The sequence below is a fragment of the Thalassophryne amazonica genome, chromosome 2 (assembly GCF_902500255.1).
Source record: "Thalassophryne amazonica chromosome 2, fThaAma1.1, whole genome shotgun sequence".
Lineage (NCBI taxonomy): Eukaryota > Metazoa > Chordata > Actinopteri > Batrachoidiformes > Batrachoididae > Thalassophryne > Thalassophryne amazonica.
This window is the reverse complement of record NC_047104.1, coordinates 100,215,320-100,229,870: the sequence shown is the minus strand read 5'-3', so window position 1 is coordinate 100,229,870 and position 14,551 is coordinate 100,215,320. Positions and strand designations below refer to the sequence as shown.

At 40.6% G+C, this 14,551-nt stretch overlaps 1 protein-coding gene across 1 annotated transcript in view; it reads left to right on the top strand.

Moving 5' to 3' along the window:
- Positions 1-533: 533 nt before the first annotated feature.
- The window catches only part of cpne7 (copine VII), a 195,920-nt gene continuing 181,902 nt past the window's right edge, over positions 534-14,551 (top strand). Inside the window, 1 exon segment of the mRNA XM_034190465.1 lies at positions 534-838. Within this exon segment, the coding sequence (XP_034046356.1) occupies positions 662-838 (177 nt within the window). The 5' untranslated portion in view covers positions 534-661.

Below are 14,551 nucleotides of genomic sequence, written 5' to 3'. Positions count from 1 at the left end.
TTACAAACAAGCGGTCCAGCCTCACTTTGTCTCTTCTGAAGGTCAATCAGTAAGCTTTTTCTCACAGCTGTGCTGACTTATTCTGATCAATTACGAAGTAATTATTTGTAATGCTGCCCGTTTAATGAGTCAGTAATAGCTTTGGAACGTATCGACAGATGATCGGTGAAGTTTGGGGTGATCGCTTTGGGCGCTGTCCGTGGTGCTGAACGCGCCTTGTGCGTGTGAGCATTCACCGCGTCTTTTTACATATCTATCAACTTTTCCATCAAGTTTTCCTATTTATGCCTGGTCGGAAAAGGTGAATATGATAAGTTTTGCGTGCACGTGCGAAATATATTATAATTCGCGATGACAGCCATTCTTTTTCTTTTTTAAGCATGAGGTTTGAAGGTGTTGAATTAATGTTTTCAGGGATCTGATCGCGCACCCTTGGGGTACTGTGTGTCGTCATCCTCGGGCTGAGATGAGAGGACAGCTGTAGCTCTGATCGCTGTGATAACACTTTGGGTTCGCTTCCCGCTCCCTCCGGGACTTCGCAGAAATCCCTGTTCTTCATGTGACATCTGTACCAAGTGCAAACAGAGAGTCTGCTGTGAGTGTTTGCTCCGTCTTCTCTGAGATCAGCCGAACACTGGCTTTGCACATCAGCGCCAGAACCATGATGAATGACATTCTGGAGGCCATCTCCCCAGCGACCAGCCTCAGTGGTTCAGCTGCTTGCGTGACCAAAGTAGAGCTGCGGGCTTCCTGCAAAGCTCTGCTGGATCGAGATACACTGAACAAGTCAGACCCATGTGTCATCCTCATGGTACAGATCAATGGACAGTGGACCGAGGTGAGCCCCCCATTGACAGATGCAGTATGAAGCTGATTTGATTCTTTTGCATAGGCGGTGCTCACGGGGTGGTGAGAGTGGCCACATCCACCACTGGAATTTTACATTCTACCTGTGTAACCAGCATTATGTTTTAATTCTTGGGTGTCATTTTCGCAAGGATTAAACAACGAGAAGCTGTGCATTATACGGTTTGAATGCACGACACAGAGTCTAAAACACCACGAAGCGAAGCCTATAATGCGTGGCTTCAAGTTGTTTAATCTGCTTATACCATGGTCCACACAGTGAGCTAACACACAAATATTTATTTAAGTTAACAGAACTTGATAAAAATGCGTAAGTATTTGGGGCTGTTTTATGTCAGTCTCGAGATATTTTCATCCTTGGCAACCGTTTTCTTCTTCTTTCCCATCTTCAATCTTGTCCAGTTGGTCCGATGTTAAAGCTTTACGCCGTTGCTTTTGCTGTTCTTCTCATTTGCTCTCCTCCTCTTTCCATTCCTCAAACATTTTATTTTGGCCAAAAATATTAAAATTCACTTGGAAATCCATGTTTTATCGCATTTCTGTCATTCACCTGTCAAAACACAGCTGATCTGCTCCAACTGATTTGCGCGTTGCTATGGTGACAACCAGAGCGGAGAGATTATAACAGTGACTTAACTCGCCAAACTATGTGTGCGTATACATGAAAATAATGCACGTCAGTTAGACATGGAATTCTCACTGACCATGGTATAAAATAAGTGCACAGTAATGATGAACAGTTAAACAGGGAGTAGAGGCTGTGCTAATCAAACTCTTAGTTAAATACAATATAATGGCTGTGTGTGTTTTGGATTGTGCACTCTAAGAAATAAAACGTTGACTTTAATTGATAAAGTTAAGGTAACTTTTTCCACATAACATTGTAAATTAAGTGTAAAACAATATTATAGTTGAAATTAATTAAATCAAATGAAACATTACTACTTAGATCCCTAAAATTAACAATTGCAAGTATATTGAAAATAATAGTATTAATTACATTTAAAACCCCCGTGTTTCATTTCTTACAGTGTGAGCTGATTAAAGAGCATTTGTAGAGCAAAGTGCCATGCTGACAGGTGATATCTAATAATTAACGTAGCTATTACATAACTACAGGGAGGAGGTGTTCATCTGGATGTTAGAGCAGTGAGTTTGATTCCCTGTCCGACAGGCAGTGCATTGAGGTGCAAGATGCTCCCAGTGTGTAGTTGGGTGCCTTTGCATGGCAGCACGCTCACATTAGTGTGTGTGTGTATGTGTGTGATCTTTGTAAAGTGCTTTCAGTCTCTGTATCAGATGGAATCGTGTTACAGAAATGCAGTTCGTTTAACAAATGCTGAATGTGTCCTTCAGTGTGGAATGTGTGGACAATTGGATGAAAGTCTGAACCGTTTTTTTTCAACTTCTATTTATTTCTGGTCATTATCAAGGTGATGGTTAAAGTTACACACTAGCCTCAGTGCTATTCCCAAAACTCTGATATTGTGCAGAATCTGTTCATCCTACCTTTTCCAGTTACACGTGGGTGGTTCATGTTAAACATCATCAAAAGTGCACAAATCCGTGAGAGTGCATGGAGAAATTATTCTGATATTAGCAACATTTAAGCCCAAAACAGTTCATTTTAGACATCTGTAACACATATAACTAGTTTCCATTCCTGGACATCAGTTTGATCTGTGAGACACCCATACCAGCTGCATTTCCATGACAGATTTGCACAAAACGCGAATGATATTGTCAGAATGTTGACAAAAACAGTCACAAAATGACAGTGTTTCAATTGAACAATGGGGTGGAATTGCTGGGTTTTGTCCTCTTGCCATAACTGTCATTGTAGCGAAGTTCTTGCCATAACTGTAATTCAATTAGTAATGGCAATGGAAGGGGAAGACCTGCTAAATATTGCCATTTCATTGTTTTTTCAGATCCAGTATCATTATATTTTCTGTATGGACCTGTAAAAGCAGGTCCATTGCTGCTTATTATTATTATTGTTATTTGCAATGGCTTTATTTGGATGGCCTGAAAATCACCTTATGCAAGTGCGAAGCCTTTTCAGTGATATTTGAGAGTTTTTTTCTTTTCAAAATACATGCATTTCCATTAAGTATATTTGCAATTACTTCAAACTGCAAAATCTGGAGTGTAGTAGAAACCCATCTATTGTCTCTGGGAAAGACACAAAGAGGAACCCTCTATCTGTTATGGAAAGGGGGTGTGGCAAACAGCAGCTCTTTTCCATTGAAAGCAATGGAGAGAAAGAAGTGGTTTCCACAGTTTATTTATTTTCATTGTATAGAGTGTTTTTTTTTTTGGTTACAAGGTTTAATTCTTGTTTTTTTTTTTAAACCTACCGTACATCTGGAAAGTATTCACAGCACTTCATATTTTCCACATTTTACTATGTTACAGCCTTATTCCAGAATCAGAATTGAATTTATTGCCAAGTAAGTTTGCACATAAAAGGAATTTGATCTGGTGTTATTGGTGCATAAACAATAAGAAAAGAAAAAAGAACACTTCTGTAAGAAGTAAAAGAACCAAATAGGCAAAACTATATTCACTGTTAAATAAACATAACATAATGAAATGGGACTGTGCAAAAACAGGTGAATGAAGTAGAGATGAACAGTACCTTTCAGGGCAGGGATGACCAATCTGTGCTTTATGGTGTGTGTGTGTGGGGGGGGGGGGGGGGGGGGGCGTCTGGCATTATTTCTGTGTGGAGTTTGCATGTTCTCCCCGTGTTTGCGTGGGTTTCCTCTGGGTGCTCTGGTTTCCTCCCACATTTAAAGACATGCAGGTGAGGTGGAGTGGAGCTTTATAATTGTCCAGGTCTCCCTTGCAAAAGAGATCTTGATCTCAATGGTTAAATTAAATTAAATTAAAGGACAGTTCTGGGGATGACTGCTGTCCACATATCAAGTTTAGTGAAAATCATCCAAAGGACCTGGGAGGTGTCGAGGACCAACAGTTAGATAAAAAAAAAATGTCTACCGTTGACCCCCACTAACCTTGACCTTTGCCAAAACAAACTCATTAACGGCAGTTCAAGGGTCAGCCCCCCCCACACACACAGCATGTTTGGTTGAAATTGGCCCAACCCATTTGGAGGAGTAGTGGAACAAACCAACAAACACACCTCCAAAAATTTCAATTTTTTCTCAAATTATAGTGTGATGTGCTTAAAAAAGAATTTAATCTTACAATATTACAAACAAAAAGATAAACAAAACAACCAAGATCCATCTATTTATCTCGATCCACAAAAAAATCATGGCTTGTTAAGATTTTCAACTCATTTATTAGTTCTTGAGAAATCCTTACAACAAATCAACTTGTGACAGTAAAATCATGGTGAACTGCTTGCATGCAATATGTAACCTTGGTTACCACTCAACAACCCTCTTTGGAGACTCCACTAATATAAACGTGGACTCGCCCCTGTTCTATAAACAGCAGTACGGAGCTTTTAATGAATCATTAACATTCACTAATCGCCTGTGTGTGGCATCACCACATCAGTTAATGATACCAGAAGTGAGCAGTGACTCATATATAAGGCACGTAAATGACACTGCAGTGAGGCAATCCGAGTGACGTGCTTTGTTCATATGCAGCAGAGAACAGGCTTCCTGTCATGCTCCAGGTGGGCCAAAGTGGAAGTAAAACTGAATATCATACAGAAGAGATTAGCACTTTGTGCTGTGTGATCACACATTGCATGTACTCATTGCAGTGTTAATTTAACACTGCAGAATTTACTATGTACAGACAGAGATCATCCTCCAAGGAAAGCAGATCTGGTAATGATTATGAAAATGATCCAATGTTTGCGTTTGGAAGACAGAATTGATGTCTGGCTTGGAATGACAAAACATAGACTGTACTCACAGACAGAGTCTCTGCCTCCACAACATTATTGGACTAGTCTAACCTGTAGGCTTCACAGTATAATCTGTAGTGTAGACCACAGATTATACACAGAACCAACACTATAGGTTGGCTGGGACATAAAATCAGTGTAGTTGTCTTCCAGCTGAAGATGTTTATTTTCTTGGATCACTCCCAAGCTGATCTGGAGCGTAGGCAGCAGGCCTCTCATTTCCTTGTTAATTAACTAATTTAGTTCATGAGGGAAAGCCAAAACACAGGTCTTCATTAAGCAGAGGATGTGTTAAAAAGTGGACGAGGAAGACTAATTATATAGTTTTTTTTTCCTGCACATATTTGTCAAACAAAGTGTTCAATACTGGTGGGAAATTTAGTGTAATAATTAACTGTAAGTCTGCAAGAGCCTCATGGCACCGGAACCATTTGTTGAAGAGCCTTATTGTTGCATGGAACCTAAATCTACAATTTTAGGGCCCGGATGATTAAACACACAGAGTTGCCCTGGTGATCACGTCCTAATGTGGTAGGAAGCCATCGTATAAGACAAGTGACCAGAGCACAGCACAGCAGGAGCGCACGATACAACCACAATTCCAGTGAAGTTGGGACGTTGTGTAAATGTAAATAAAAACAATACAATAATTTGCAAATCCTCTTCAACCTATATTCAATTGAATACACCACAAAGATAAGATATTTAGTGTTCAAACTGATAAACTTTATTGTTTTTGTACAAATGTTGCTAATTTTGAAATGGATGCCTGCAACACGTTTCATAAAAGCTGGGACAGTGGTATGTTTACTACTGTGTTACTTCACCTTTCCTTCTAACAACACACAGTAAGTGTTTGGGAACTGAGGACACTAATTGTTGAAGCTTTGTAGGTGGAATTCTTTCCCATTCTTGCTTGAAGTGCGACTTCAGTTGTTCAACAGTCCGGGGTCTCCATTGTTGTATTTTGCGCTTCATAATGCGCCACACATTTTCAATGGGCGAAAGGTCTGGACTGCAGGCAGGACAGTCTAGTACCTGCACTCTTTTACTACGGAGCCATGCTGTTGTAACGCATGCAGAATGTGGTTCGGCATTGTCTTGGTGAAATAAGCAGGGATGTCCCTGAAAAAGACGTTGCTTGGATGGCAGCATGTGTTGCTCCAAAACCTGGATGTACCTTTCAGCACTAATGGTGCCATCACAGATGTGTAAGTTGGCCATGCCATGGGCATTAACACACCCCCCATGCCATCACAGATGCTGGCTTTTGAACTTTGCATTGGTAACAATCTGGATGGTCTTTTTCCTCTTTTGTCCGGAAGACACAATGTCCATGATTTCCAAAAACAATTTGAAATGTGGACTCATCAGACCACAGCACACTTTTCCACTTTGTGTCTGTCCATTTCAAATGAGCTCGGGCGCAGAAAAGGCAGCGGCGTTTCTGGATGTTGTTGATATATGGCTTTCGCTTTGCATGGTAGAGTTTTAACTTGCACTTGTAGATGTAGAGACGAACTGTGTTAACTGACACTGGTTTTCTGAAGTGTTCCTGAGCCCACACGGTAAGCTCCTTTATACAATGATGTTGGTTTTTAATGCAGTGCTGCCTGAGGGATCGAAGGTCATGGGCATTCAATGTTGGCTTTCGGCCTTGCCGCTTATGTGTAGAAAATTCTCCAGATTCTCTTACGTGTAGAAAATTCTCCAGATTCTCTGAATCTTCTGATTATATTATGGACTGTACATGATGGAATCCCTAAATTCCTCGCAATTGAACATTGAGAAACATTGTTCTTAAACTGCTGGACTATTTTTTTATGCAGTTGTTCACAAAGTGGTGATCCTCGCCCCATCTTTGCTTTTGAACGGCTGAGCTGTTTCGGGATGCTCCTTTTATACCCAATCATGACACTCACCTGTTTCCCATTAGGTGTTCTTTGAGCATTCATCAATTTTCCCAGTCTTTTGTTGCCCCGTCCCAACTTTTTTAAAATGTGTTGCAGGCATCCGGTTTCAAAATGAGAAAATATTTGCACAAAAACAAAAAAAGTCTAACAGTTTGAACATTAAATATCTTGTCTTTGTGGTATATTCAATTGAATATAGGTTGAAGAGTATTTGCAAATCAGTGCATTCTGTTTTTAATTTACATTTTACACAATGTCTCAACTTCATTGGAATTGGGGTTGTACATTATAGGACTAGATGTTGACTAGTTATGGTGCATCCAGAAAGTATTCACAGCGCCTCACTTTTCCACAGTTTGTTGTGTTATGGCCTTATTCCAAATTGGAGTAAATTCATTTTTTCATTCAGAATTTTACTCACAACACCCCATAATAACAACATGAAAATTTTTTTTTTTACATTTTTGGAAATTTATTAAAAAATGAAAAAAACAATAGAAATCACGTGTACATAAGTATTCACACCCTTTGCTCAATACTTTGTTGATGCACCTTTGGCAGCAATTACAGCCTCAAATCTTCTTGAATATGATGGCACAGGTTTGGTGCACTTATCTTTGGGCAGATTTGCCCATTCCTCTTTACAGCACCTCTCAAGCTCCATCATGTTGGATGGGGAGTGTTGGTGCGCAGTCATTTTCAGATCTCTCCAGAGATGTTCAATCGGATTCAGGTCTGGGCTCTGACTGGGCCTCTCAAGGACATTCACAGAGTTGTCCTGAAGGCACTCCTTTGATATCTTGGCTGTGTGCTTAGGGTTATTATCCTGCTGAAAGATGAACAGTCGCCACACTTTGTGGTCAGGAGCGCTCTGGAGCAGGTTTTCATTCAGGTTGTCTCTGTACATTGCTGTATTCATCTTTCCCTCAATCATGACTAGTCTCCCACTTCCTGCTGCTGAAAAACCCAACAGCATGATGCTGCCACCACCATGCTTCACTGTAGGAATGGTGCCTGGTTTCCTCCAAACATGATGCCTGGCATTCACACCAAAGAGTTCAGTCGTTGTCTCATCAGACCAGAGAATTTTGTTTTTCATGGTCTGAGAGTCCTTCAGGTGCCTTTTGGCAAACTCCAGGTGGGCTGCCACGTGCCTTTTACTAAGGAGTGGCTTCCGTCTGGCTACTCTACCACACAGGCCTGATTGGTGGATTGTTACAGAGATGGTTGTCCTTCTGGAAGTTTCTCATCTCTCCATAGAAGAATCCTGGAGCTCTGACAGAGAGCCTATCTGGTTCTTGGTCACCTCCTTGACTAAGGCCCTTCTCCCCCAATTGCTCAGTTCAGGTGGGCAGACAGTTCCTGGAAGAGTCCTGGTGGATCCAAATGATTTCCATTTACTGATTGAGGCCATTCTGCTCATTGAGACTTTGAACGCAGCAGAAATGTTTCTGTACCCTTCCCCAGATTTGTGCCTTGAAACAATCCTGTCTCAGAGGTGTACAGACAATTCCTTTGCCTTCATGCTTGGTTTGTGCTCTGACATACACTGTCAACTGTGGGACCTTATATGTAGACAGGTGTGTGACTTTCCAAATTTCGAAACCCTTTTTCACATTGTCATTACGGGATATTCTGTGTCAAATTTTATCCATTTTGGAATAAGGCTGTAACATAACAAAAAGTGGATAAAATGAAGCACTGTGCAAACCTTCCAGATGCACTATAGACAGATAGAGTCATGAGCATAAGTATTTGGACAGTAATAATTTTCTGTAATTTTGCCTCTTTTCACCACTACAATGGAGCTGAAATGAAATAGCCTATTTTCTGTAGTTTCCATACAAGAAAAATAGATAAAACAGGTTAAAACTAGGCTTGAGTCTCCTGTGTGCTTTCTGGCAAGGTGTAGTTGAAATTCCACATGATCTTTTGAAGAAAATCATTCACTTTCCATTCCTCTGTATAAGCTGTTGGTGGTCCAATAGATACAATTTGGACAGTGCATCATTTCTCCAGTCACAGCCACAGACACCTATAATTTGGTGTCTTCCCTCGCTTGTCTTCTCCTTGCATGGTCACTCAGCTTTTGAGAACTGCTTACTCAGGACAGATTTACCATATTGTACCACACTGTTTGTATTTTTAATGATTGATGTAAAGTAAGTCCAAGACATACTCACTGACTTGGAAGTGTTCATGTAACCGTCCCATGACTTTTTTTTAAGACAAGTCAGTGGATGTACCTGTAAAAGTAATAATTGTATAAACAATATCCCTTATATTTAGTTTGTCCAATTACTTATGGGTTCCGAGAATGGAGGGACTATGTATAAAAATGTCTGTAATTCCTAAATGGTTAATGCAATACTTTTGTTCAACTCCTTGGAGTTAGAATACAAATATGTAAAGCTGGTATTCTAACTGTTTTCGAGCCAGTTCTTGGTGGCGCTACCTGTCTGTGTCCTGTGACAAGACATTCCATCTGTGACTTCCCCAGTCCATCCACCTGTAAGGGTGTAACCCTAGGCTGGGTAAGTAACCTGTGATGGACTGATGTCCTGTCCAGGGATGGGTACCAGCATCAGTGGGCTTCAGTGTCTACTTATAACTCTTACTTTTAACTTGAATAAAAGCTGAAGATCTGCATGACAGTACAAGTATATCTTGATTTTTCAATTTCAGTTCAATTTTCAATTTATTTTCATTTATATAGCTCCAAATCACAACAGAGTTGCCTCAAGGCACTTCACACAGGTAAGGTCTAACCTTACTAACCCCCAGAGCAACAGTGGTAAAGAAAAACGCCCTCTGAGGAAGAAACCTCAAGCAGACCAGACTCAAAGGGGTGACCCTCTGCTTGGGCCATGCAACAAACATAAATTACAGAACAATTCACAGAACAATTCATGGATGAATATACAAGAAATGCTGTTGGTGCACAGGACAGGAGGGTCACCAACACAAATACAACTCCCATCTCTGGATGGGGCTGCAGCTTAAACAGAGAGAAAAAACAGAATCAGATATCAGAAACACAAGAAATACTGTATAATTTGCCAGCATTAATCAACAAGAAAAACAGAAGAAATACTAAGGTGATCGCCAGCCACTAGCCCTAAGCTTCACTGAAGGACCCAGAATTTAGGTAAAGTTGAGGCTGCGGCACGCTCTGTTTCTTAATAAAATGAATTAAAAAAGTAAAATGCGTAAAACAAAACTGTACCAGTATGCTAGCCATACGAAAGAAAAAAAAGTGCGTATTTAGTCTGGACTTGAAAGTCTCCACAGAATCTGACTGTTTTATTCAAGCAGGGAGATCATTCCACAGAACAGGGGCATGATAAGAGAAAGCTCTGTGACCCGCAGACTTCTTATTCACCCTAGGGACACAAAGTAAGGTTTAATTAGGTCAGCTAACTTTTTCTCATTTATGTTAATGACATTCCGTCTGCCGTCAGTTGCAAGACACTCGTATATGCTGACGACACTGCCCTTATCGTTTTGGGCAAAGATGTCGAGGGTATAGAGAAAATACTCTCCTCTGAGCTTGAATCAATCAGAGAATGGCTGATTGATAACAAGCTATCTTTACATTTAGGCAAAACGGAGTCAATACTTTTCGGGTCTAAAAGTAAATTCCGCAAATGTAATTCCATTCAGGTACAATGTGCTGGCAATATATTGAATTGTCAAACACAGGTGAAATACCTGGGTGCCAAACTTGATCAATCTCTGTCTGGAGCTGGCATGACTGAAAATGTCATCAGTAAGTCAAACGGCAAATTGAAATTCTTATATAGACAAGCGAGGAATGTCGACTTAAAAACCAAGAAAATGCTAGTATCGGCACTCATTCAATGTCATTTTGACTATGCCAGCACCTCTTGGTACACTGGACTAACCAAGAAATATAGAACTCGGTTGCAGTGTACCCAGAACAAAGTGATTCGGTATCTTTTAAATGCACCGGCCAGAAAACATATCGGTGTTCATGAATTTGAACAAGTTGGTATTTACCAGTTCAGTTGCGTGTTCGCCAACTGAAATTAAACCAAATGCACAACATCTTTTATGGAAATGCTCCATCATATTTGGCCCGTCCTTTTGAGCGAACACGTAATCTCCACTCAATCGGTACAAGATTCAGTACCATGTCCTACCAAGTACCCAGTGTTAAGTCTCATGGAAAATCTTCGTTTAACTATACAAGTGTTTTGTTATGGAATCAATTACCTAGTCATGTACAGAGTCAAAGGAGCAGGTCTCTTTTTAAATGCCTAGTCCAGGGTGGCCAAGTTCGGTCCTCAGAGCCACATTCCTGACACTCTTAGTTGTCTCCCTGCTCCAACACACCTGAATCCAATGAAAGGCTCATTAAAAGTCTGCTAACGAGTCTTTCACTGGATTCAGGTGTGTTGGAGCAGGGAGACACTAAGAGTGTCAGGAATGTGGCTCTTGAGGACCGAACATGGCCACCCCTGGCCTAGTCAGACAATTCTTATTTGATAACCTCAATGCTGAGGAATCTAGTTCTTTTATACAAGTATATTATTAATTTTTTTAAATACTGTACTATTTAGGTACTTTTTTATTTTATTTCACCTAGTCACAAATTCATATGTTCACTTTACATTGTTAAAAACGATTTTTTGTACCCATGTTGATTATGTACTGTATCTGTTTTTGTTTTTTTTTGTTTTTATAAGGACCACAATGGAAATAAGCGCTTGCGCTTTTTGTGTAATCCTTTTATTTTAATGTTGCTTGTATACAATATTTGTTATTGTTATACAATGTACATTTTAATAATAAATAAAATCAGTCAATCAATCAATCAGCTAGATAGGGAGGTGCCAGTCTGTGAACAATTTTATAGACTAGTAGCAGAACCTTAAAATCTGATCTCGCTGGGACAGGAAGCCAGTGAAGGGATGCCAAAATAGGTGGAATGTGGTCAAACTTTCTGCTTCGTGTCAAAAGTCTGGCTGCAGCATTTTGAACCAATTGGAGAGCCCTAATGCTAGACTGCGGTAAACCAGAAAATAGAACATTGCAGTAGTCCATTCGAGAAGAGATAAATGCATGGATCAGGGTCTCAGCATCAGCCATAGACAGGATGGGACAAATCTTTGCTATATTTCACAAGTGGAAGAAAGCAGTCCTCATAATATTTCTAGTGTGGAGGCCAAAGGACAACGTAGGATCAAAAATGACCCCAAGGTTCCTCACTTTGACAGTGTGATGTATGACACACGAGCCTAGGCTGAGCGTTAACTGGTCAAATTGATGCCGATGTCTCACTGGACCAAGAACCATCATTTCAGTCTTATCAGAGTTTAAAAGTAGGAAGTTTCTAGACATCCAACTTCTCACTGCTGCAAGCAGTTATCGGCATGTATAACTGAGTATCATCAGCATAGCAGTGAAAAGTAATCCCAAAATGCCACAATATGTGCCCAAGAGGTGCTATATAAAGGGACGAAAAGCAGGGGGCCTAAGACAGACCCCTGTGGAACCCCAAATTTCATGTCACTAAGGTTAGTGGTAGTGTTACTGTACAAAACACAGTGAGAACGACTGGTCAAGTATGACGTCAGCCATGCAAGGGCATTCCCCATAATCCCAAAATGATTTTACAGCCTATCAAGTAGAATATGATGATCCACTGTATCAAATGCAGCACTGAGATCTAACAGCAACAGAACCATAGTGGTGTCCGAATCCATTGTAAGCAGAAGATCATTCACCACTTTAGTGAGAGCCGTCTCTGTGGAGTGATATTTTCTAAAATTAGACTGCAGTGGCTCAAAGAGATTATTGTCACTAAGATAGTCTATGAGCTGCCGTGACACCACTTTTTCCAGAATTTTAGAGCAAAATGATAGATTTGATATCGGCCAATAGTTTTTCAATACACTAGGGTCAAGATTAGGTTTCTTAAGTAATGGTTTAATCACTGCAGATTTGAAACATTTAGGAACAGATCCAGAAGTTAAAGAAAGATTAATAATTTCCAGCACAGTCGGCCCAAGAGTGGGCCACAGGTCCTTAAACAGTTTTGTTGGTATAGGATCAAATAACCAGGTTGTGCTTTTTGTTGACGTTACGAGTTTCGTCAGCATGCCTTGTGAGATACTATCAAATTCTGTAAATCTAAGTAATACCTCAGTAGTGGCGCCCACCTCAGTAGCATGGTGTCGTGGCTGGGTTAAGGCATGCTGGGATATGTTTAACCTAATGTCTTCTATTTTCTTCTCAAAATAATCCAAGAAATCTTGTGCTGTAAAAGGAGAGCGAACTACAGGTGGTTGTCCATGAATAAGTGTTGCCACCGTGTCAAACAAGAACTTTGAGTTGTGCTTGTTTTTGTTGATCAAATCAGAGTAATAGGTCCACTTTGTAGCCAATAATGCATGCTTATAGTCTAAGATAGCATCATGCCACGCAAGGTGGAATACTTCTAATTTTGAACGACGTCATTTCCGTTCTAGACTTCTTGCCTTATGCTTGAGGTCACGCAGGTAATCCTCGTACCAAGGTGACTGTGATTTGGGGGAGAGCGGTTTTAACACAGGTGGCGCAATCATGTCGAGTGTAGTTTTGAGCACTGAGTTTAAACTATCCACAAGTCTGTGTACTGACTGGGCATTTGTCAGTTGCGAAGCTAAGACATCCGGCAGTCTAGCTTCGAGTTCAGTCTTAGTTGAGGAGTTGATGCATCGCCGTAGTGATATATAAGGTTGTTGTTCCACTAAACACGGCAGCGAAACTGTAAACTTAATAAGTGAGTGATCAGAGACCACTGATGTAAGAGGCATGATGTCAGTATTTGTGACAGCAATACCACGTGCGAGAACAAGATCCAGGGTATTTCCACTAATATGCGTTGAATCCCGAATGCATTGCTGAAATCCTAATGCATCCACAATTTCCATAAATGATTTGCAGAGGGGATCAGAAGGCTTATTTATATGAAGATTTAAGTCACCAATGATCAGAATGTTATCTGCACTAGTTGACAAGTTAGAGATAAACGCACCAAATTCACCTAAGAATTCAGAATATGGGCCAGGAGGCCTATATACAGTGACAAAGTAATACGGCTGATTTTTATTCTTCTAACCTTGGCAATGCATAATATCTTGAGCAGAGCGGAGAATCAGATGCTCAAATGAGTTATATTTGTGACCCCCAACAGCTAATAAGCTAAACCTAGATTTATAAATAAGAGCAACACGCCTGCCTTGCTTCGCGTCACGAGGGACGTGACTAAATGTATATGCTGGTGGGCAGGCCTCATTTAAGGGGAGAACAGATGTAGGTTTAAGCCAGGTTTCACATAACCCAATCATATCTAAGTGATGATCAATGATTAGATCATTGATCAACAATGATTTTGAGGACAGTGATCTTATGTTAATGAGACCCAGTCTAAGGACCTCAGTGGGGTTGACAGTTGAACTGTTTGGGTTTAGGGGTGTTCCAGAGTAGCATATATAAGATGCCTAGAAGTAGGTTTAGGTTTGAGATATTCCACGCGCATTGTAGGTAGCAGACACAACTTGACACAACTTGTTGAATTTCCCTCCCTGGCAGTTAAACTGCACTATCACCATAGTGGATTTTCTGCACTAATTTCCCCGCTAAGCTAATGGATTCCACAACCACATTTGTCATAAGCCTTGCAGGGTCTCTAATCAGCTGCTCTGTGGCCTGCTGTAAATTCCTAATGTTACCCTCCCTGTAGAGCTCTATCTATGTTCACAGGCAAGATGGTCGTGCCTTCCCCAGTAGGGTGGAGGCCGTCCAGCATCAGCAAACCACGGCAACCCCAGAGCGAAGGCCAGTTATCAATAAAGCTAAATCCTTGCTGTCT